Source organism: Lepidochelys kempii, chromosome 4 (assembly GCF_965140265.1).
Source record: "Lepidochelys kempii isolate rLepKem1 chromosome 4, rLepKem1.hap2, whole genome shotgun sequence".
Lineage (NCBI taxonomy): Eukaryota > Metazoa > Chordata > Testudines > Cheloniidae > Lepidochelys > Lepidochelys kempii.
In genome coordinates this window covers 127,803,427-127,826,922 of record NC_133259.1, presented here as the reverse complement: position 1 = coordinate 127,826,922, position 23,496 = coordinate 127,803,427, and the positions used below count along the sequence as shown (strand labels likewise).

Below are 23,496 nucleotides of genomic sequence, written 5' to 3'. Positions count from 1 at the left end.
AAACTTGGTTTACTCAGTAAAGAAGTAGCTACAGAGTGTGCAAAGGAGACAGCAATTTCCATCATGTATGATTGGGCTGTCCAAAAGGAGATCACATTAAAATTATCACAACATGGGGGAAGCGCCTGGATAAGATGCTGCTGGGCTGCTAAGATGGAAGGAAATTCTAGACGGTTTGAGGCTCTTTCTAGACCAACTGGGTGTTTCTGGCCAATCACCTCTTGATGGCCAACTGTTGGAAGGAAGGCAAGCAGCTTCCAGGTGGAGATGCCCCAGCAAAGCAAGAGACTATTTCACAATGGAAAATGTCAACAGCCAAAACAAAGTTGAATATATATTATTTCCTAAATGCCTGTCCCCTACCCCCGTCACTTGACTCCTTTAAAATGGGACTGGGCCAAGCCAGCTGCAGGGGGTCAGGAAGGGATTCTCCTCCTCCTCCCCCAGTGTATTCTGGGAGGGTTTTTTTTATCTTCTTCCTCTGAAGCTTCAGGGATGCCACAGGGGACACTGGGCGAGTTGGGCCAGGGCTCTGGGGTAGAATCAAGCATTTGCTCTCTCAAATGCTTGGCTGACTGGTTCTTGCCGTCACGCACAGAGTCTAACTGATCACCATGTGTGTGGTCAGGAAGGAATTTTCTCCCAGGTTGGATTGGCAGGGACCTTGGGGATGTTGTGCCTTCCTCTGCAGCTGGGGATGCAGGTGACTTGCCAGGATTATCTGAGTGTATCTCATTTAATTATTTCCCTGCCATTGTGGGGGCCTTGGGCATGGGTGCACCTCAGTCCCTCCTGTTCTCTGCCTGTCGCACATAATACTCTAGTCTTCCATGGGTTTCATTTACTTTGGTCTGACTTCAGCTGTTGGGTTTAGTGTGCGAGTCCTGGGTGGGTGTTGGTGGTCTGTGCCATACAGGAGGTCACACTGGATGATCTAGTGGTCCCTTCTGGCCTTAAACACTGACTGTGACACTCAGGAATAAACTGCAAGGAACAGTTACTAGCAGGAGCAAGGCCTAGATGTGACCTGAAGTGTAAAGTAAAAGGGCAAGACAAAAATTTGCATTTGGGGACATCTGTGCAATCCACCAGCAGTTTTCTTATCACAGTAGCATCTCTTTACCAGTCAGAGATCACATTACAGGAGCACAGTGTGTTCTTTACATAATGATAGGTTTTCTCCATGTCTACTTTCTCTGACACCATCTAAGCAGCTCTGGGCAGCTTCTCAGACAAAAGAGATGGGTTAATTAAACCTGTCCAGTTGCCCTCTGAAGTTATATGTAGACAAATTGAAAAATGATCCTGTTTTGGAGCTTTCCATTCACAAAGTGAGCAAAACTCTCTCTCTCTCTTTGGTGATAAAAGCAGGGCCTGATTCTGAGCTCAGTTATATAGGTTTTACACCAGTGTTGCTCCACTGACCTTAGTGGACTTACTCCTGTTTTACACCACTGTAAAGTGAGAGCAGAGTCAGGTCCAGATTCTTTGCAGAAATGTCTTAATTAAATTATTGAGTCAAAAAGAAAACGGGTGACTTGATCACATACATGTAACCATCAACCATCCTCTTCGCATAGCCTGCTGCTTCCTCGAACATCTGGAGGTAGGAGAGCACTTCCGAAGCGATGCTCAGGATCCTGAGCAGGTAGATGTTAGTGTCTCCCAGCACAGGCTCTTGTTTCTTCAGACACTCACGACAGAGCTTCACAACCTAGGCACCCATGAAAGGCAAATGAGTTCAAGAGAATGTCACAGCACCACCTGCCCTAGAATTGCACATCCGCCACGACAGAGCGCTGTATCTTGTATGTTTCACGTTTATCCTATTTGCTCAATAGCTGCTCGCCAAATAGAGAGAGTCAGTCATAAACAAGCGAGGAAAGTAAGAGTGAAGGGTGCAAATGTAACCCACTGGTGAGTGAGTCACAGGTTTCCCCTTTGTCCCCATCTGCAAAGGACATGAGATTATTGCAGCCTCACCTAGGGAGTCTTGGCTCTTAGTTCATGCTTTTAGTTCTGGAGATCCCTAGTGTGTTGGCAAAGATGGCTGCCATCACACTAACTTCCCCACCTCACTAAAGGGCATCAGCAGAGAGATGGGACCAGATTGACACCAGCTCTGAACCTCTCACATGCTGGTGAAGGGTGGATCCAGTGTCATCCCTGGAGGTTCAGGCTCATCCTCTGTGAGATGGATCTGAGGAGAAGGACTGGATCTGATTCCCTTGGACTCTGGGGGAGTTTGGATCCACCCCAGAACCCTTGTGACTTGGTCCCATCCCTATTTTATTGCCATGGAGAGAGAACAAGAGCACTCCAGCGAGATAGGCAGCCCCGGTGGAAGGATCACCCACTGCCAGGCTGTGGATAGAGAGGTGGAGGAGGCTAAGACGGGCAGAGGAGAATGAATGAGCCAGGGAGGAAGGAAGTGAACACTGGTGAATTAATTTCAGTGTATTCATTCGTTGTCTGCCCCATAAACACTGACATAAGCAAACTGATCCGTCAGCTTGAGTGTGCAACTAGTGCCCCTGTCTGCAGGACTGTTTCATTAATATGACAACACAAAGGCTGACTGAGTCTGCCCAGTGGCTTGGTGAGATCAGCTGCCTGCTTCCTGCCCCTGAAGTTCCACAGCAACGAGAGACCAAAGACACCGTGACTTACTTCGTGGTAGACCCCCTCGGATCGGGCCTTGCTGATCTTCTCCAGGGTGTCCTTGGAGAACTGGAGAACTTCCTTCACTACATCTTGGGAGGGCTGGGGACAGCATTGGAAAGCTATTGAAACGAATTCACTTCTGAAGTTACACCCATGCTCCCCGGAATAGAACCAGCTGCCACACTGAGGTCCTGAAGCTTGCTACCATTGAACTCAATAGTAAAACTTCCACTGATTTCAATGGGAGCAGGATCAGCCCCTACCTGTACTAATCTACAGTGTCACTCAGTGCTGCTACTGAATAGATATGACCCGATTGTGCTCTCGCTGGGACGAGGGTGTAGCAGGGTAGGGGGACAGGAAGGGACCTGAGTGGTTTGGGTGGCTTGGTTTGGTTTGTTTGTTCCTGCAAAATGTCAGAAGTTAGTGACTGGCAATTGGGAGACTCTTGCAAACCTCACGGGGGAATGGAAGAGACTGAGCATGGGAGACAGAGAAGAGGCCGCCCTCAGTGGGGTTCCACAGAGCCACCAGGTACTGCATGTGCACAGCGTATGGCAGGATTGGGGCCATCGACTGAGACTTCCACAGAGTTCTACCAGGGAGGAATTTAACCCTTTATTTCATAGAATCATAGAATATCAGGGTTGGAAGGGACCCCAGAAGGTCATCTAGTCCAACCCCCTGCTCAAAGCAGGACCAATTCCCAGTTAAATCATCCCAGCCAGGGCTTTGTCAAGCCTGACCTTAAAAACCTCTAAGGAAGGAGATTCTACCACCTCCCTAGGTAACGCATTCCAGTGTTTCACCACCCTCTTAGTGAAAAAGTTTTTCCTAATATCCAATCTAAACCTCCCCCACTGCAACTTGAGACCATTACTCCTCGTTCTGTCATCTGCTACCATTGAGAACAGTCTAGAGCCATCCTCTTTGGAACCCCCTTTCAGGTAGTTGAAAGCAGCTATAAAATCCCCCCTCATTCTTCTCTTCTGCAGGCTAAACAATCCCAGCTCCCTCAGCCTCTCCTCATAACTCATGTGTTCCAGTCCCCTAATCATTTTTGTTGCCCTTCGCTGGACTCTCTCCAATTTATCCACATCCTTCTTGAAGTGTGGGGCCCAAAACTGGACACAGTACTCCAGATGAGGCCTCACCAATGTCGAATAGAGGGGAACGATCACGTCCCTCGATCTGCTCGCTATGCCCCTACTTATACATCCCAAAATGCCATTGGCCTTCTTGGCAACAAGGGCACACTGCTGACTCATATCCAGCTTCTCGTCCACTGTCACCCCTAGGTCCTTTTCCGCAGAACTGCTGCCTAGCCATTCGGTCCCTAGTCTGTAGCTGTGCATTGGGTTCTTCCGTCCTAAGTGCAGGACCCTGCACTTATCCTTATTGAACCTCATCAGATTCCTTTTGGCCCAATCTTCCAATTGGTCTAGGTCCTTCTGTATCCTATCCCTCCCCTCCAGCGTATCTACCACTCCTCCCAGTTTAGTATCATCCGCAAATTTGCTGAGAGTGCAATCCACACCATCCTCCAGATCATTTATGAAGATATTGAATAAAACCGGCCCCAGGACCGACCCCTGGGGCACTCCACTTGATACCGGCTGCCAACTAGACATGGAGCCATTGATCACTACCCGTTGAGCCCGACAATTTAGCCAGCTTTCTACCCACCTTATGGTGCATTCATCCAGCCCATACTTCCTTAACTTGCTGACAAGAATTTACATACTTGAAAAAATGTCAGCATTTGGGCCAAAACATGACTTCCCACCTGGCCTTAAAAGCTGGCCCCTTCCAGCTCTCCATGCTGGAATGACAGCTGCAAGCATTCCAAAACCACAAGTCAGGCCCCCAAAATATTGAGATTGTCATGAGATTTAAAAACTAATTAATGTTGGATTCTTTTTCTTTGCCTTCTGGTTTTTGAGTTTCTGGGGTTCCCACTTCTTTGAAATAAGAACATAAGAATGGCCATACTGGTCAGACCAAAGGTGCATCTAGCCCAGTATCCTGTCTTCCGACAGTGACCAATGCCAGGTGCCCTAGAGGGGATGAACAGAACAGGGAATCATCAAGTGATCCATTCCCTGTTGTTCATTCCCAGCTTCTGGCAGACAGAGGCTCGGGACACCATCCACGCCTGTCCTGGCTAATAGCCATTGATGGACCTATCCTCCATTAACTTATCTAGCTCTTTTTTGAAACCTGTTATAGTCTTGGCCTTCACAACATCCTCTGGCAAAGAGTTCCACAGGTTGACTGTGCGTTGTGTGAAGAAATACTTCCTTTTGTTTGTTTTAAACCTGCTGCCTATTAATTTCATTTGGTGACCCCTAGTTCTTGTGTTATTTACTCCTTCTCATAACACTTCCTTATTTACTTTCTCCACACCAGTCATGATTTTATAGACCTCTATCATATCGCTCCTTAGTCGTCTCTTTTCCAAGCTGAAAAGTGCTAGTCTTATTAATTTCTTCTCATATGGAAGCTGTTCCATACCCCTAATCATTTTTGTTGCCCTTTTCTGAACCTTTTCCAATTCCAACATATCTTTTTTGAGATGGGGAGACTACATCTGCACACATTATTCAAGATGTCGGTGTACCATGGATTTATATGGAGGCAATGTAATATTTTCTGTCTTATTATTTATCCCTTTATTAAAGATTCCCAATATTCTGTTAGCTTTTTTTACTGCTGTTGCACATAGAGTGGATGTTTTCAGAGAAACTATCCACAATGACTCAAAGATCTCTTTTTTGAGTGGTAAAACAGCTAATTTAGACTCCATCATTTTATACGTATAGTTGGGATTATGTTTTCCAGTGTGCATTATTTTGCATTTATCAACATTGAATTTCATCTGCCATTTTTTTGCCCAGGCACCCAGTTTTGAGAGATCCTTTTGTAGTCTTCGCAGTCTGCCTGGGACTTAACTATCTTGAGTAGTTTTGTATCATCTGAAAATTTTGCCACCTCACTGTTTACCCCTTTTCCCAGATCATTTATGAATATGTTGAATAGGACTGGGCCCAGTACAGGCCCCCTGGGGGACATGACTATTTACCTCTCTACATTCTGAAAACTGACCATTTATTCCTACCCTTTGTTTCCTATCTTTTAACCAGTTACCAGTCCATGAGAGGACCTTCCCTCTTACCCCATGACAGCTTACTCTGCTTAAGAGCCTTGTCAAAGACGGACCTTGTCAAAGGCTTTCTGAAAATCTAAGTACACTATATCCAATGGATTCCCCTTGTCCACATGCTTGTTGACCCCCTCAAAGAATTCTAGTAGATTGGTGAGGCATGATTTCCCTTTACAAAAACCATGTTGACTCTTCCCCAACAAACTATGTTCATCCATGTGTCTGACAATTTTGTACTTGATGATAGTTTCAGCCAGTTTGCCTGGTACTGAAGTCAGGCTTACTGGCCTGTAATTGCTGGGATCACCTCTGGAGCTCGTTTTAAAAATTGGCGTCACATTAGCTATCCTCCAGTCATTTGGTACAGAAGCTGATTTAAATGATAGGTTACAGACTACAGTTAGTAGTTCTGCAATTTCACATTTGAGTTCCTTCAGAACTCTTGGGTGAATACCATCTGGTCCTGGTGACTTATTACTGTTTAGTTTATCAATTTGTTCCAAAACCTCTTCTAATGACACCTCAATCTGGGACAGTTCCTCAGATCTGTCACCTAAAAAGAATGGCTCAGGTTTGGGAATCTCCCTCACATCCTCAGCCATGAAGACCGATATAAAGAATTCATTTAGTTTCTCCTCAATGGCCTTATCGTCCTTGAGTGCTCCTTTAGCATCTCGTTCATCCACTGGCCCCACTGGTTGTTTAGCAGGCTTCCTGCGTCTGATGTACTTTAAAAAAAATTGCTATTACTTTTTGAGTCTTTAGCTAGCTGTTCTTCAAATTCTTTTTTGCCCTTCCTAATTATATTTTTACACTTCATTTCCCAGAGTTTATGCTCCTTTCTATTTTCCTCACTAGGATTTAACTTCCACTTTTTAAAGGATGCCTTTTTGCCTCTCACTGCTTCTTTTACTTTGTTGTTTAGCCACGGTGGCACTTTTTTGGTTCTCTTACTATGTTTTTTAATTTGGGGTATACATTTAAGTTGAGCCTCTATTATGGTGTCTTTAAAAAGTTTCCATGCACCTTGCAGGGATTTTACTTTTTGCACTGTACATTTTAATTTCTGTTTCACTTACTTCCTCATTTTTGTGTAGTCCTCCTTTCTGAAATTAAATGCTACAGTTTTCCCCACAATCACAAGGGCTAGAAATCTACTTTTTTTTTGTTTCTAAGGAAAGCTGAAGTTGTTTTATAATCACATGGTGCCCTGAGGTGGGGCTTCAAAAAAACCCAACCACCCTTTATTGTGAAATTCACGATAAAATTGACAACACTGTTATACGACCAAGAACCAAAGCAGTAATCCTGGGTTTGGACCTGAGGAATAGATTTTGATCCCTCCTGAAAGAGGAAGGGGTTTGGATTCAGTGCTCTAGGTTTGTCCTGTTGTTTGCTTTTAACATCTGGACTGCGGGAGGCTTGGGGAATCTTTGTGTTAGATTTTGCTAAATTTGTGAAGAAAGCCACCTGTGATCCTAATGACAGCCAGGCTAGAAAGGGCCCTGAAAGTTTACAATACAAGGAACAAGAATGGTCTTTTACTCGGAGCCTATATACAGAGTTATAGCTTAAAAGACTGAAACTACTGAAGGTAACCAGGTTTTAATATTTTAACCAGGGTTTAAGCCTGAATAGTGCTTTTGGGATAGGTCTACCCTGCAGGTGAGAGCATGCCTCCCAGCCCAGGTAGACAGGCACATGCTAGCTCTGCTCAAACTCACACTAAAAATAACAGTATGGACATTGTGACACGGGCTAGCCACCGGAGTGTGGTCAGGGGGCCCAGGCAGGCTTGGACTCAGCCAGCCAGCTCATGCCACTACCTGTGCCTCAACAACCCACATGGCTATTTTTAGCATGCTAATTCAAGCAGAGCTATGTCCTTTCTAGCCCAGTTGGGAATCACACCTCCCAGCTGCTGTGTAGACCTATTGGGGTCCTATCCTGTCCTGCAGACTTTGTTCAAAAAGAATTTTGATGTCAATGCAAGTTGTTTTGTCTGAGTAAGGGCACTGTCCTATAATGGGCACTTGAAATGTCACTTAAACAGTAGCAGCACATGCATGCGGGGCGGGGGGGAAGAGGGGTTATCCCATTTGCCTACATGAATTGTCAAATGAAAGCTGTTTCCTGCCTTCACTAAGAGCCTAATCCCGGTCCCACTGAAATCAATGGAAGCTTTGCCACTAATCTGAAGAGGTGAAGGATCAGAGAATGGAACGGCTGTCAAGTATGTAAACTGTCATTCCAGCATACATTCAGAGGGCATTTTCCATGCAGCTGTGAGGGCTGCTACTAACCGGGGACTGAGCCTGAATTCGGAGAATGTAGACAAGCTGGGCAGCAAGCAGGAACTGTCTCCTGTTAAGGTCAATACCAAGATTTATTACCTATGTATGGAGTGTATTTTTAATACGTAAAATCCCAGGCCTTGCATAGATACAGGGAGATTTTTCCATGAGGGCACTAAAAGATATGGAAAATATTCACCCTGAAAGTGACACACACTGACTGTGTGTACAGCAGATCCCCACTCATACACACACACAGAGACACACAAGCCCTCGCTACTCACTGAGGCTCTGTCTACACTATGAGCAGCCGCAGAGGCCAGGCTGAGTATGAGCCCACCTGAAAACCAGTGGGTAGGTATTCAGTACAGCTAAACTGCGCCTCCACTCCTGTGTCAGTGTTTCCATGACTACAATGCTATTTATACACGTGCTACCTGGATCAGAACTAACAAGAGTATATGTACATGAGCAGGGGAATCGCATCCCCTCACTCCTTGTGTCGATGTAGCCTAAAGGTTTAACAGCAGGTGCTGTAGAAAGATCTTATATTTCTGAAGACATTGCTGGAAGTGGTCCAAAGCCACGGTGATAAGTGTGGTACAAGTGGCCACAGATACAGAATAAAGAGAGGTAACTTACTAGTACACGATGAATTACTATAGCAAATAATAGAAACTAAGCAACAGTTTAATTTGCAGTGGTCTCCCAGAAGTTAGTAGGAGTTACGGGCTGCATGCAGCCCTTACTCATGTGAGTAGATCCTGTTTGTACAAGTAGTCCCCTTGACTTCAATTAGGGCCTGATCCTGTAAACCTTTACTTGTGGGAGTAGTCCTACCAAAATCGAGTGCAAGACTCACATTCCAGGATCAAGCTTTTACTGATTCCAGGGATACTACTTGCATGAGTGCAAAGTTGCAGGACTAGGTCCTTAACGTAGTTCAGCTGTGATTTGATTTAGAGAGGAGCTGATCATTGTGTGAATAAAGCTAGCTCAGAAAGAGAACAGCAATCAAGGGAAAAAATTCCCACTTACATGTAATCAGGAGCTATCAGCACCGTCTCAAAGTAAAACAGCCTGTCAAGGAAAACAGCTTAATACCTACAAGACACCCCACAAACTTGCCATGCTATCATAATCCATTCTTCCAAGAACTCGTGTGAAGCTGAATAATAAACAAATACAAGTCACTATGCTTCTGCACAAAAGATAAATAGCCTGTCGTGTGAACTCCCCACAGAGAATTGACCCAATGCAGTCACCCACAAAGACCTATCCAGAGGTTCTCACAACAATTTTTTTGGTGGCCTCAGAGTGCGGCCACCAACTCTTGCTGGTGGTCACTCAGACAATTTTTCCTAAAATACTTAATTAACTTTATGAAAAACAAATAAATATGCACATATACATGTCCAAATCATAGCAACTTATTTATTTACATTCAGAATAAGAAGCAATGGTCTCAAGTTGCAGTGGGGGAGGTCTAGGTTGGATATTAGGAAACACTATTTCACAAGGAGGGTGGTGAAGCACTGGAATGGGTTATCTAGGGAGGTGGTGGAATCTCCATCCTTAGAGGTTTTTAAAGCCCAGTTTGACAGAGCCCTGGCTGGGATGATTTAGTTGGGGTTGGTCCTGCTTTGAGCAGGGGATTGGACTAGATGACCTCCTGAGGTCTCTTCCAACCCTAATATTCTATGATTCAATGTAGGGGTTTTTTGCAGACTCAATAATAAAAATAATGTAAGTTGTCTCTATTCTTTACTGGACCTAAACAGACTAGAAACACAAATATAGGGGCTTTACATGTTCTTGTTCTTTTTTTTAATTATTGTTTCTTTTGCTTATTTTGGTTGCATTTTTTTAGACTTACTAGCTAGTAAGTCTGCTTCTGTGAAAAGTGATATTTGTACGTTTGTTAATATCACTTTTCACAGCAGCAGACTTGTTCTAGCAGGGAGGCAGTGAAAGTGATATTGACAAATATTCAAATATCACTTTTCACAGCAGACTTACTCAGTCCTGGCAAGCTGGGGCACAAATTAAGCCTTGGATGAGGAGGTGAGTAGGGAGGCAGCAGGGGCGATGAGGGGGGTGATAAGCTTGGGGATAGAGTCTTGCAGCCGGGGGATGGAGCCCGCCGCAGTGCAGCCAAAGCCTGGAGCTCAAAGCCCCACAGTCAGAGCAAGTGGCAGGAGCCCACTTCTGCGGAGCCGGACCCCGCCATCCGCCACCCCAGCGCTGAAGCCAGAAGCCTGAGTCCCACCTCCCCCGGGAAGGTGGGGAACTCACACTGGCTGTCTGGTCCTCCAATGCTTGTGGCTCCAGGGAGGCCAGGGCCCATCCCCTCCTGGCAGCCCCAGAGGAGGGACTGCTGCTTTGCCCCTTCCCCCAGTCACTACCCAAGAAAAGCCCCTGGCAGCCGAAACACTGACCTAGACCCCGTGTTTGTAACCAGGGAAACTTCCTTTTAACCTGCTTGGGCTAGCTCTGGCCTACCCTGTCTCCTATTGCCTGGGCGGTAGCCCCTCTTGTCTGCTGCAATACAAATAGTAAAGAAAAAGCATCGCCCCATGACTGAGAGCAGCTAACAAAGTCAGTGAAGTACCTTGTTTTCACCTTCTTTTACAGCCAGCATCAGATCATCTTTGATCCCTTTCTGGCAGTGCTCACACGTGCAGCGAAAATAGTACTGCTTCTGGAGCTGCTGCCTCCGCTCTTCGCTGACGTTGAGGAAATCAACATAGGAGACAGTCAGCTCTTCCCCCGGTGAGACTTTGCCCAGCGCACGCAGCTCGATTCTGGTGTCAGACAAGAAGAGATGTGGAATTAGACAGTGACATCTCAAGTCCAGGACACTGTTTGTAAAACTGAAAGGGACAATTTCCACTAAAGATCCGGCCTCCGGTAGGCAAACTGTTGTCTTAAAGAACCACTTGAACCCTTCGAATGCTGAAGAAAATACACAGCTGTGCAGCACTTCAGCTATTCTAACGCCCACTACAAAACGCCTCGTCCAAACCCTTCGCCGCCTCTTGCCCCTCCCTCTGTCCCAACCAGAAGTTCACTTGAAAGTAGTAAATGAACTGTGATCTTCAGATCTGGATCTGCTTATATAGTTAGGGGCTGAATCTAAGATACAAACTTTTATTATGTTTAAGGGGAGCTGGATGTGGGTCTTTGGTTCCGGGCCATTGATGTGTCCCAGTTTACTGGGGAATCTCCTCAGATGAAGGCACTGACGCTTGATAGTACACGGCTACCACTGAAACTAGCCTTTCTGATCCTGTCTGCCCCATGTGAATATTCACAAAGCATTGACTAAACTGCCTCCCCACCCCACCCCACCCTGGCCAAACTGGACTCAGTGTAAAACTTGGGGTGGATCCCTGAAAGGTGGGAGACTCTTTGTTTTTTCCAAAGCCCTGGATCAGGAATCTGAAAGTGACTTCTCCACGTCGCTTCACCCATCTCTACTCAAAGATTTGGCAAACCCTTCAGTGAAGATGGCCATGCTTCAAATGTACAGTGAGGCCAATCCCGCATGGGCTTCAGGTTTCCTAACAAAACTGTCCCATGTCTCTAACTGCCAGCGTGTTACTATTGTCTTCACTGACCATTCAGAAAATACCAATTGCTACTACAGTACTGTGGTGAAAGCTGTGGGACGATGCCAGACCACCCCCTTAAAGAGCCAGTACTTTGCATCATCATTTCATCCCCTACCATGTGTTTAAAAGACCCGGGATACTCAAAAGTCCACCATAGTTTGTTTCACTGGAGCAGGCCAAATTCTCCTCTGCTTTACACTGGTACAAACCCCACTGAAGTTAACAGGCTGCATTGGTGTGAGTGAGAGGAGAATTTAGCCCAGCTGTGGGGTTACTATCTAAGGTGGGGAAAGCTCCACCAAGTGACTGTAAATAAGGCCCTTGGAGATGGTTAAAAGTACTAGGTTGTTTATATATATATATATCTCCTTTATTCTACCCTTTTTGACCCTTCTCCCCATCCACCTATTAGCAACTCTGGCCATCCTTAGCACTAGATCACTACATTTTTGGGAACAGAGCCCCAGTTAGCAAGCAAAATGTATTTGTGCATAGCTAAGCATGCTTACATATCAGCAAGATGGAGCTAGTCCAGTGACCGGATCTACAGTACATTTTACCCTGTTTTAATCTATCGCCATGCTCCCAATCCTGCTCTGACTCAGCTGGTTAGTTGCATGACCCATCAAGGGCTGCGTACCTCTCTACGAGGCCTGGGGATCTGTAGCGAATGAAGTCTATTCTTCAGCAAATCATGTCCAGAGAACCCCCAGCTGCCAGAGCAGGATAAAGCACTATCGGGAGTGTTCACTGCCTTGAGAGCAGCCGTAATTAAATTAGTTTGTAAACGGCAGAGCTAAATGGAGCAGCACACCAAACCTGAGCGGGAGGAAGGTGGGGCCGTGGGAACTGAAACAATTCAAACAATTATCCTCTTTTAGTAAAGATTTGAGCCTGCTCCTATTGAAGTCAATAGCAAAATTCCCACTGACTTCAGTAGAACAGGGTAGGTCATATGAGAACTCTTCGCTTTCATTTAAACAGTGGCACCTAAGGCAAATACAGCCAAAAGCATACCTGGAGAATTTTCAAGGGATGGAGCAAATCTACTTCAGTGATTTTCATTACTGCATTTTTCTAAGAGGATGAAGATTTGCAGAGGATAACTATGTTTGACCATAACTATGCAGGGATTGCCATCTTGAATCTCTCAGCCATAAAATTCTAGGGCTGCTACCTAAGTTACTCATCCTGTGAAGCTGGCCCTGACCACCTGTTGGCATTAGATTATATCAGCAGGCTCCTTCAGACTAGACTCACCACTGAACATGCCGTCAAAAAGGACAGCTATTTGTTATGTCATGAGAAAGTACTACATATACATAGAGTAAGATGCAACCAGCTGTGAGTCTAAGGAGAAAAATGCATCAGGTACAGTATCCATGGTGAAGGTTTACATATATGCACATCCCTTTTCAGACTTAGTGGGGCCTTATCTAGGGCCTTTCATAAACTTAGAGAAACAAAATCAAGCTTTTGAACTCTGATGGTGCTTTGGTAGCCCAAGCACAGTAGAGGTTTAGATATTTTTAACCAGCCAGCCGTACCATAGAAGGAACTGGCAACATTTTGGGGGAAAAAAGAAATACAAGGAATTGTTTGGAACTATACAGTTACAGGGACACTGTCTGCTTGATAAGGGCTCAAAACAAGGTTTTTACAAGACTTTAAGATCAACAAAACTGCTCCCATGACCTTCCCTTCTTCCGCCAAAATTCCAATGAACTTGCAGTGTTTATACCTGGAGCATTGCCCCAGTGTGCTGACACAAAACAGCCAGAAAGTGAAGTTGACCAGATATAATGTCTGTAAACAAACATGAAACTCACTAGTCTATTTTCATGGAAATACATTGAGGACACAAACAACATTAATGGTGAAAATCATTTTAAAATATTTCAGTTCTAATTTATGACAATGCATTGCCTGCTTGTTTTGCATGCAGATCCTATTGAAGCCAATGGAGCTATGCTGGTTTACATATGTTGAGATTCTGGATCCTATATGTTAAGACCAAGGCTTTGGAGCAGAGCCCGCGGAGCAGCTCCAGAGCAGTGGAGCTGCAGGTTTTTGCCTGGAGCTGGAGCGGAGCCGGAGCACAGCTCCAAAGCCCTGGTTAAGACAACAGTGTCCCTTTAAACTAAACAGATTGCAATATATCAAGTGCAATGAGGTAACCAGAGAATTTAAAAAACAAAATACACCTTTAAAAATCCTTTTATAACACCACACAGAAAAATATTTTGAACAGCTAACAGTGGCATCATAAAAAGGCATAACAAGAACAACTGTAAAGGTAAAAATGGATGACATCTAAATCTCAGTGTGTTGCCACTGTAATCAGTGCATCCAGAGGGAACTCTTTGTTACAAAGAAACACAGAGTATTTAGTTTGTCAGTAATGCAATCACTTCTCATCTCATAATAAACCAGGTTTTATTGCAATTATTTGGGGCTGGGCAAGGTTAGCAAGGCCTTGTTGGACTTTCATGCCCTTGCTGTAGTTGAGAGAACAGGAGTGAAGAGTGCAGAAGGCAAATACAGAAGGAGGGCAGGGGAAGGAAGGAATGAGGAGACAGAGAGGGCATTAACAAGTGGCAGGTCTAAGCATACTGAATAATGTCAGCTTTTATTTTAATCTACTACAAAATGCAGAGGTTACAAAGGGAGGCTTCGGGTTTAGTGGGGCTTTACACATGGGGGTGAAAAAACATTTACATTCCGACAGTGGGGAGAGTGAAACTATTCACAAACCGAGGCAACTTCAAGCCTCATCATTGTCACTTATGGCTTTTAGTTAACACAGGGTCAGAGGGGAAGGTCAAAGGGGAAGGATTATGCTTACAACACCAACCCACCTCATCTGTGTGTGGAACATTGATCTTACAGCCTCATGACTGAAAGACAAAACAAACATCTGCAGTTTACACAAGTACACGTACGACACAAGCAAAATGGAGTCAGCACATACAGTATATGGCACATTCGTTGCTCACGGTCCGGGGGACATACAGAGGCCCCAGAGACAGACAGTTGCAGGGTGGAGTCTGAAGTGATGTAGCTCTCTGCTGTCACTATACAGCAGCTGTAACCAAATCAGCCATCGGTGGCCCGGGTAGGTTGACCGGACGTCAGGACTGTCCTGATTTTTAGTTCTTTGTCTCGCGTCCCGACTGATGCAAGGTCGGGACGCCATTTGTCCCGATATTGCGGCTTTGGCTGCTCCAGCTGCCTTTTTTCTTTTTCTTTTTTTTTGCTCCCCCCATGCGTCTGGATATTTTGTCCATTTCATCTGGTCACCCTAGGCCCAGGGCAATTTCAGCTGGCAGCTGTCCTGGCACTGTGACTTAAGGAGCATTCTGCACAAGAGTGCATGTGAGTGTCAAGGGGAAATCAGCTCTGTTTGCAGTTAGTTTAGCCACCGACAGGTGTTATCTGCAAGGAACTGGGCATATATGGATAACCTGGATGAGAGAGACTCATGTTTTGCTACATTATGAAAAGAATGGATCTGATTTTTTTTCCATAAATCATGAATCACTCCATTGACACCAATAGATATGCACTGGCTTAAAACCAGCGTGAAAGGAAAATCAGCCCCAGTTATTAGAAACATAGAAATGATCATATCTGATCAGCCTCATTAAAAATAATGGCAAAATACCCATTGACTTTCATGGGAGCAGGCCCCATTACCTATTTCGGGTTTCAGAGGAAGACAAGAAACTGCCATAATGCACCTGGCCAATTGCAAGAGGGGTGGAGAGTTTCTTTCCTGACTCCCACAAGTGGTCAGCAGATGTCCTGAACATGATATTTGTTCACGTGTTTACCCACTTTGCAAGTCTTGGTAAATTCATTGCGGGGGGAAACTGTGCATAGAGATCTGGAGAATACCAGTGTCTGGGACATTTTCTTCGAGAGGGGATTTGGGAGAGCAGTAACTAACCAGATAATATATCATCTGGAAAGTCATGATTTAAACCATCTTAAATGTATGACTTTTCATGGAGAAAAACCCTCCACATTTTCCAGGGAAGTTAATTCTGAAACTCAGGTGAAGCTGCCAGCTGTAGTGCCCTTGATTTGCCATATGAACACTGGTTTCCTAAGCATTGAACTGAGACCTCCAACTCACTCCGCACAGGGCCCTGGACATTTAGAACTAAAATAGTAATAGGCCTCAGGACACATGAGAAACAGCAATGTTCAAAGCAAAAGAGCAGATTCTAAGCTCAGACATGTGGTGGGCGTTGATGTGTGTGTCTATGTAACGGATTGCCAGTGTGCTCGCACATTTTGGAGCAACTCCTTCCTCAGCACAGCCCAGAGTATGGGAGCCCAGGAGACCTTGTCTGCGGCAGAACCTCACTTATGCCACAGTACAGAGGGGCAGGCTCTGGTGAGCCCATGGGGCAAGTGCACTTCCCCTGTGCCTTGCAGAGGCCAGCTCCAGAAGGAGTCCTTGCCCATGGCTGCACAGTCAGCATTTTGGATCAGGGTGAGGGGATCAGTTGTCACATGGATTCTTGGGCCATCCCTCCGAATGGAGAGGGATGTATGGAAGCTGGTCCTACAGCTGTGGCTGGAATAGCAAGCGTAGAGACGCTTCACTGCCATCCTGGGGGCAGAGAGGAAAAGTTTCTGCAGCCCAGGCCCTAGGTAGATCTGCAGTGTGCAGCCCAGGTCTCTGCAGCCGTGTCATGTGGCAATGGCATATAATCACAGAAGGAGTCACTTTCTTGAACAAGGACATTTATTAGGAGCAGGGAAACAGTGTTGTCCTGAAATCTACTCTTTCTTTGTTTCCCTGGAGAGTGTCTGCCTCAGAACATCCCCAGCCCTCTTCCTGCCACAGATTTAAGAAACAATGCATGTACCCTCATTCATGGGGGAGTATGTGGGGTATATGCACAGTAGTGGAGTCCTAAAGAAATAAGCCAGTGTTTGCCACACATATGAGATGAGAATGCAGCTCAAAATGGTCTCCACCTTTTGAAGGCAAACACTTGACATGACAGATAGCACTATAAGTAACCCAGGCCTGGTGTGCAGTGGCTATTGAAAGTGAACTGAAATGCCTTTTTAAAAAAATAACCAAATGGTTTAAATTCAGTAACAGAATGTGTCTACGGGCATACAAACTTAAAATAAACATACTGCCAAATAAACAAAACTATCAATAACTCCCCTACATAGCTGCCAAAGAGCCAAGATCAGATGTGAGAGCTGTTGACCTCACTACTTCACTATCTATCTAGGTTCTTATACAGTCCCATCGCCATGACATAGGTCTGATCCAAAGCCCACTGAAATCAATTAAAAGACTCCCATTGACATGAGAGTCTTTGGATCAGGCCCTATCTCCCCAAATCTAACAGTTACAAAGCAGTTTCCTGCTCTTTTCTCATTCCCCACTGGTGGGCGTAGAAGCTTGAATGGTCAGTAGATGCTGCAAGGGTTTCAATCCGATTCCTGGCACCCCTTAAGCTCCCTGTTTTGGTGCACGAGGAAGATAATTAAGAGGACACTGTTGGGTTGATTTAGGCCCAACATTTAGTTTTTGTGAGAACAAGATGTGACAAACCCTACAAACGATACAGATGTTCTGAGGTTTTCTTTGTTAATTAAAGTGACAGCAGTTTTTGCTCAGATTTAAACACTGTGTACCAGATCCCCAGCTAGTGTAACTTAGCATAAGTCAGTGTAAGTCAGTGGAGCAATGCCCATTCACACCAGCTGAGGATCTGGCCTTCCTTGTATGTTAAAATCTGCGGGCATGATCCCAAGAAGTTTCTGAACACACACACACACACCCCTTTGACTTGGCTGGACAAATGTTCTGGCAGCTGGCAACCTACCAGCCCTGTCCAACTGGTCTGCTGGTGCTGTGTTTTCCACTGTAACTTGCACAATCCCTTTCAGCCTCAGCTGTTATCTTTAAGTAACCTCAGGAGGAATTGTGGGTGCTCAGCACCATATTTGCATGGGGGGTCTCAGCTCACATACGTCAGTCACAATTTATATTAAGGTTCCATTTATAAATGGTTTATTAAGGGTTAATAAATGATTACTAGATATTATAAGCATGCCAGCCACATGAGTATGCTGTGTTATAGATGGTTGTAAACTCATCAAGGTATTATAAGTGGTTACAAGCCACAGTTCTAAGCAACCTATTGACCTGGACTCTTATAACAATTGCTTTACCATAATCATCCATTAACTGTAAATTATTTCTAAGTGGAACCTTAATATAAAGTGTAACCCATATGTCTTGTTACTATTTTACTCCATTTGAGTGTTATGAGCCTGATCCAAAGCCCACTAAAATCAATTGAAACACTGGCTTCAATGGGTTTGGACCAAGCCTTCTAGGTGTCTTTTGCGTATTTGTTTTGTGCACCAAAAAACAATAAGAACAAGAACAACAACAACAAAAGACAGAAAAAGCAGCAGCTCGCCACTAAGGGGTTTGGCTTTCCTGCGTCTAGTATTTTGTTTTCCACAAACAAGCCAGAAAAAGAGGAAACCAAGGGATTTTCTTCCTAGGTGCACAATGCGAGGCTTGGAACCAACTCTGGGAAATGAGTCAAGCATTGGGGCCGACGTCTCCCCCCGTCCCTTAGAATGGAAATGTACTCACTTGCCGTTGTTGAATATGACAGTGCAATTAGGCCAGCAGTCATGGTTCACCAGGCAGAGATTGGGGAAGACGCCCACGCCAACAGCCTGCAGTCCCCTTTGGTCACTCAGGGTGAAGCCATTGCAGTTTATCTAGGCCGCAAAACATAGGCAAAAAAAAGTGTTAGTGGAGGAGAATAATGGTGAAATCTTGGCCTTATTGAATTCAAAGGGTGTTTTGCCATTGACTTCACTGAGGCCCAGATAGCACCCTAGATTTTAGAATACTTTCCACTGATTCTTCATAAAATGTATATTTTCTGTGCTCTAGGCATAGGGGCATGGTCTTCAAATTTTGGGAACAAGGGAGAGATACACACACGGAGTGCTAGAAACAGCATCCTTTAGCCTGGACAAAGCAAGAGAAAGTTCACAATGCAGAACTCTAGCAGATAGACTGCATGATCTAATGAGCAGAGCAAATATTGCAAAACACTGTCTGCTAACATTTATTCCCATTTTTAAATGTTGTTGCTTTGAGCGTGTTCAAGCCCCTTTTGTGTTCACTTTTTGCAAATATTCCAGCAAACAAGTCTCATGGGGAAAGGGACTTTTAAGCAATTTGTGCAGAATAGTCACAGGAAGCAAATTCCAAATTTGTGAGAGTATGTGTGTCAACCTAATTCTACATGCCACCCTCACCCAATCTGAGAACACGTGACCTATGCATCCAAATAAAAATAACACCATTTGTAATGGCTTTCGCCTATCGCATCCTGGCAACTCCCAAATGACCAACAAACTGAGAACTATTTGCAGTCATTATTCAGGGACTAATTTCAGTAACAAAAAACATAGACGTTCCTGTCAACTGCTAGAAATGGCCCACCTTGATTATCACTACAAAAGGTTTTCTTCCCTGTGTCCCCCCACTCCCCCACTCCCGCTCTCTTGCTGGTATTAGCTCATCTTAAGTGATCACTCTCCTTACAGTGTGTATGATAACACCCATTGTTTCATGTTTTCTGTGTATATAAATCTCCCCACTGTATTTTCCACTGAATGCATCCGATGAAGTGAGCTGTACCTCACGAAAGCTTATGCTCAAATAAATTGGTTAGTCTCTAAGGTGCCACAAGTCCTCCTTTTCTTTTTGCGAATACAGACTAACACGGCCGCTACTCTGAAACCAAAAAAACCATAAGGTGTTTTCAGACAATTCAGAGACAGAAAAGGAGCGGAAATCTGTCAAATGAACTGTTCACTAGGAAATAATTCACTCAACTACAATCTGTTTTATTTCCTTTCCTGGCCTCCCTGACCCTATCCTCCAGCCAAGGACTAGCAGAGCATCGTCTAGCAGTTAGCAGAGGTGAGAGCGAGTCTGGACTCTGTAATTCCTGGCTCTGCCACTGACCCATTGGACACGTTCCCTCTGCTGGAGCAGCACAGAGGGAGCAGAGACTGGCTGCATCCCCCTAGCTGGGGATTCCCCCAGCAGGCTGAGAGTCAGCATAGCCAATTCCTGTGCAACCCTCCCATCAGCCCCTGGTGCAGGGAGAAGGAATCACTGGAGCACACTCTATGCATCTAGCCTCAGCTGGCGATGGTTCTTTGGGACTGTTGCCCACTGGTGTATGTTACAGCATCCTCATGTCAACTCTCACCAGTACCAGGGCCAGACAGAGAATCAGAGCCATAACTGGTTCACTGAGGCCCACAGGCACCGACTTTCTCATTTCCACGGGTCTGCTCGACCCCTGCTCCGCCCCAGGTCCTGCCCCCACTCCAACCCTTCCCCCAAGGCCCCACCCCGCCCCGCCTCTTCCTGTCCCTACCCCACTGCCACCCCGCCTCTTCCCGCCCCTGATAGGTCCCCAGCCCACCCTGCCTCTTCCCACCCCCACTCTGCCACCACCCCACCCCCTCTGCCTCCTCCTTGGAGTGCGCTCCTCCCTTGCTCTGCCCCCTCCCTCCCAGTGCCTCCTGCCCGCTGCTGAACAACTGATCCGTGGCAGGTGGGAGGTGCTGGCAGGGAGGGGGAGGAGCTGATTGACAGGGCCACCGGTGGGTGCTGAGCACACACTGTTTTTTTTCCTTGGGTGATCCAGCCCCGGAGCACCCACAGTGTCAGCACCTATGCTGAGGCCTCCCTCTCTGCTACACCAAGCAGAGCACAGTTTACCACTGGGCAAGTCACTTGGACTCTCTGCGCCTCAATTCCCCATTTATGAATGAGGAACTGAGGCAAAGAGAGACTAAATGACTTGCTCCAGGTCACATAGGAATTCTGGTATTGGGGGAAGTTCCTCACTGTTTGTAAAGGGTCTGGAGAGCCTCTGGTAAAAAGAGCAAACTACTTTACTGGGAAATGGTGTTCTGACCACACCTAACAGCTTATGCATATGCATGAGGGTTTCAACCCTCTTTTCCTTATCTATACATCCACACCCTGTGAATACTGGGGTGGCCCGTTTTACATAGGTTGTTTCTTAGTTCCTCTTATTCTCATAGCAGCTACACATAACATGGACCCTGCAGTCAGGACAGGACATTCCATGATATTACAATCAGGTGTCTCATGATCTTGGACAACAACTTGCAGTTTATTGCCATCTAGGTTTCCATAATGTTAACTATTGGCACATCTTTTTCAGTAATCTTGTGACCTTACTGACATAGGGTTATTCCTAGGTCATCCACTCATGTCAAGTGTTCTTAAGTCTATGGCCTAGTTTGGCTAAACAAAAATCTTACAGGCCTCAACCTGTAGGCCTTGCATTCCAGCCATGCTTTACTTATGTATCTAATACACACTCATCACTCCTAAATACTTGTCAACCTTATACTTCTATAATCCTACAATTTAAATCTATTTAACATACACTGATTATATATGCAATAGCATATGCATTGACCAGAACACCACATAGCACAATGATAAATGGATGATAAAATGAACTAATTGGTTACAGGAGTCAATGGCAGAAGGCTCATTTTCAACCTTCTTTGTGAACTCAGCATAGCCCTTGTCCTTGAGCATTATAAATAGCTCTCACTTTGTTCTCCCGGGAGGCTGACATACCACTCCGAATATATGAGAGATGTACTGCATGCCAAACTGCTGACTCTGTGGGGGCCAGAAGTTGAGGAAACTCTCCACGTCGGCCCTCAGCTCTTTCTTCTCCTCTTCTCCAAAGTTCTCCACGTGGTTTTGCAAGTCGTCGATGGAGACCAAGCAGCCCTCTGTAAGGCCACCTCCCTCTCTCTCTATCCTCCACATGATGCGGGCTGCCAGCCTGGCCAATACAGAAGCATGTTAGGAAACTCCAATGTGCTTGTGCAATCCACAGACAATCAAACCCAAGCCCAGCAAGGCGGCAGGGACCGAATGGAGGCATCACACTGCACTAGGGCAAAGCAGGGGTAGGATTTGGCCTTGATGATTCTCATCTGGAATTAGTTCAATCAGTGGCTCCTGGCTCCCTTCGCAGGTAGCTACCAATATAACTGAACATGGCCTTCAAAGCACCGAAGGAAAACAATGCAGAGTCTTAAAGCAGAACAGTGATGAGACTTTTCTGTTATTCGTGTCCTCTCTCTAGTTGTGTAAAGCACGAAACTTTTAAACCAGGGAGTTCAGTAATTTTTTCATTTTTAAAATATGGTATGAAATGTATCAACTTGTGACTATAGTTACTGTGCTCACCTGGCCCTCATCACCTGGGTATCTGAGCACCTCACACTGTTTAATGTATACATCCTCCAAGGGTAGGGAGTGGGTGCTACTACCCCCATTTTACAGATGGGGAACTGAAACAGACTAAGTGACTTGTCCAAGATCACAGAGAAAGTCCAGGGCAGAGCAGGGAATTGAACCTGGGTCGCCAGCTCTCACTCTAACCATTAGTCAATCCTTCCTCTACAGAGTCATTAAGCTGAGAAATGGCACCTTCTTATTCACCACACCCACTCTCCACTCTATGTGTATCCTCTGGGACTCCAGCACCACCCCGGCAGCATGGAAGGCCTGACAGAACTCCCACAGCTAGTGGCTGCCTAGTGGACCCCCCATGAAGGGGGATCCCCCGGTGGAGTGGAGCCATCGAAGGATAATACACCCTAAGCTCCACGGGCCCCGTGGGTGGACGATGTGCAGAGTGCAACTGTTAACAAGTTAGTTTAAAAGTGGCAATGCAGTCTCCATCCTTCCTCTGCTTGTCCTGCAGGCTGAACACCCACACTGGTGGTTGGCAACACACACTCCCATGCCAGCGCCGTCTGAGTGATTGCTAACCCCTGGAGCTATGTTTGCCACTAGCTAACAATACCTTTCAGTCTCATGTATCACAAAGGTTTATTTTTATACGGAGGCTATTAATAGCTAGCCTGATAAGTGAAGAAACTCTACAGTGAGGCAAAGACTAAACCCAGGGAAAGCAGGTGGCAATTCCATGTCCTAGCGAAAGCCAACCTGCCTTTTAACTTCATATTTTAAGGGGAGATTAACTTCCTTCATTGTAGAGATGTTTGTTATTTTCTGGATGGTGAGAGCTGTCAACTTTGCTGTTGGAAGGAACGGCTTTTAGACATACCTTCCTTAGGGCTACCAGCAGATTCCCCAATTTATTTGGAGTGGGCAAGTGAAAGGCCAAAGCTATTCCCAGATCCCCTCACCGCTCTAAGCTGTCTGTCCCCCCAGCTCCAAATATTCAGTAGCTTCCCAAGCAATGAATGGATTTTCCTCTCCTCTGCTGTGTTATTTATACAGGGCTGGAAGCATACACAGCACTGTTCAGTAGGTGTTTGGGGTTGGACAAATAACAGTTCCTTGCCCCAAAGAGCATATATGGGTACAACAGTGTGACACAATACAAAACAAACACAGAGTGGCATACGGTCAGGGTCAGATGGTGCTACAGGTCCATCTCCCAAGAGGCCCTAGGCCTCAGAGGCCCCCAAAACCCTTCCAAGCAACGGCAGATCACACGCAGAGTCCAGGGCCCAACAGAACTTCAAGCCCCAGTTCCATCGCGGGAGGCCCGACTGCTGGAGAAAAGTGAGGACAGGGATTCAGTTGGGGTCAGGCTGGACTCAGCTGCCCAGTGTTTGAATACAGTGTGCTTCTGTGACAGCC

The 23,496-nt window shown here is 45.7% G+C and overlaps 1 protein-coding gene across 2 annotated transcripts in view; it reads right to left on the bottom strand.

The window, feature by feature from the left end:
- The window catches only part of SMYD1 (SET and MYND domain containing 1), a 51,238-nt gene that overhangs the window by 6,117 nt on the left and 21,625 nt on the right, over nucleotides 1–23,496 (bottom strand). The window contains exons 3-8 of one of the 2 annotated variants that reach the window (XM_073342892.1): nucleotides 21,445–21,658; nucleotides 18,382–18,512; nucleotides 14,594–14,632; nucleotides 10,733–10,925; nucleotides 2,671–2,763; nucleotides 1,551–1,714 (exon numbers count right to left, since the gene is read on the bottom strand). In XM_073342892.1, coding sequence (XP_073198993.1) covers nucleotides 1,551–1,714; nucleotides 2,671–2,763; nucleotides 10,733–10,925; nucleotides 14,594–14,632; nucleotides 18,382–18,512; nucleotides 21,445–21,658 — 834 coding nt within the window. The remainder of the gene's footprint in view (nucleotides 1–1,550; nucleotides 1,715–2,670; nucleotides 2,764–10,732; nucleotides 10,926–14,593; nucleotides 14,633–18,381; nucleotides 18,513–21,444; nucleotides 21,659–23,496) is intronic. The other variant, XM_073342893.1, reaches the window with a different exon arrangement.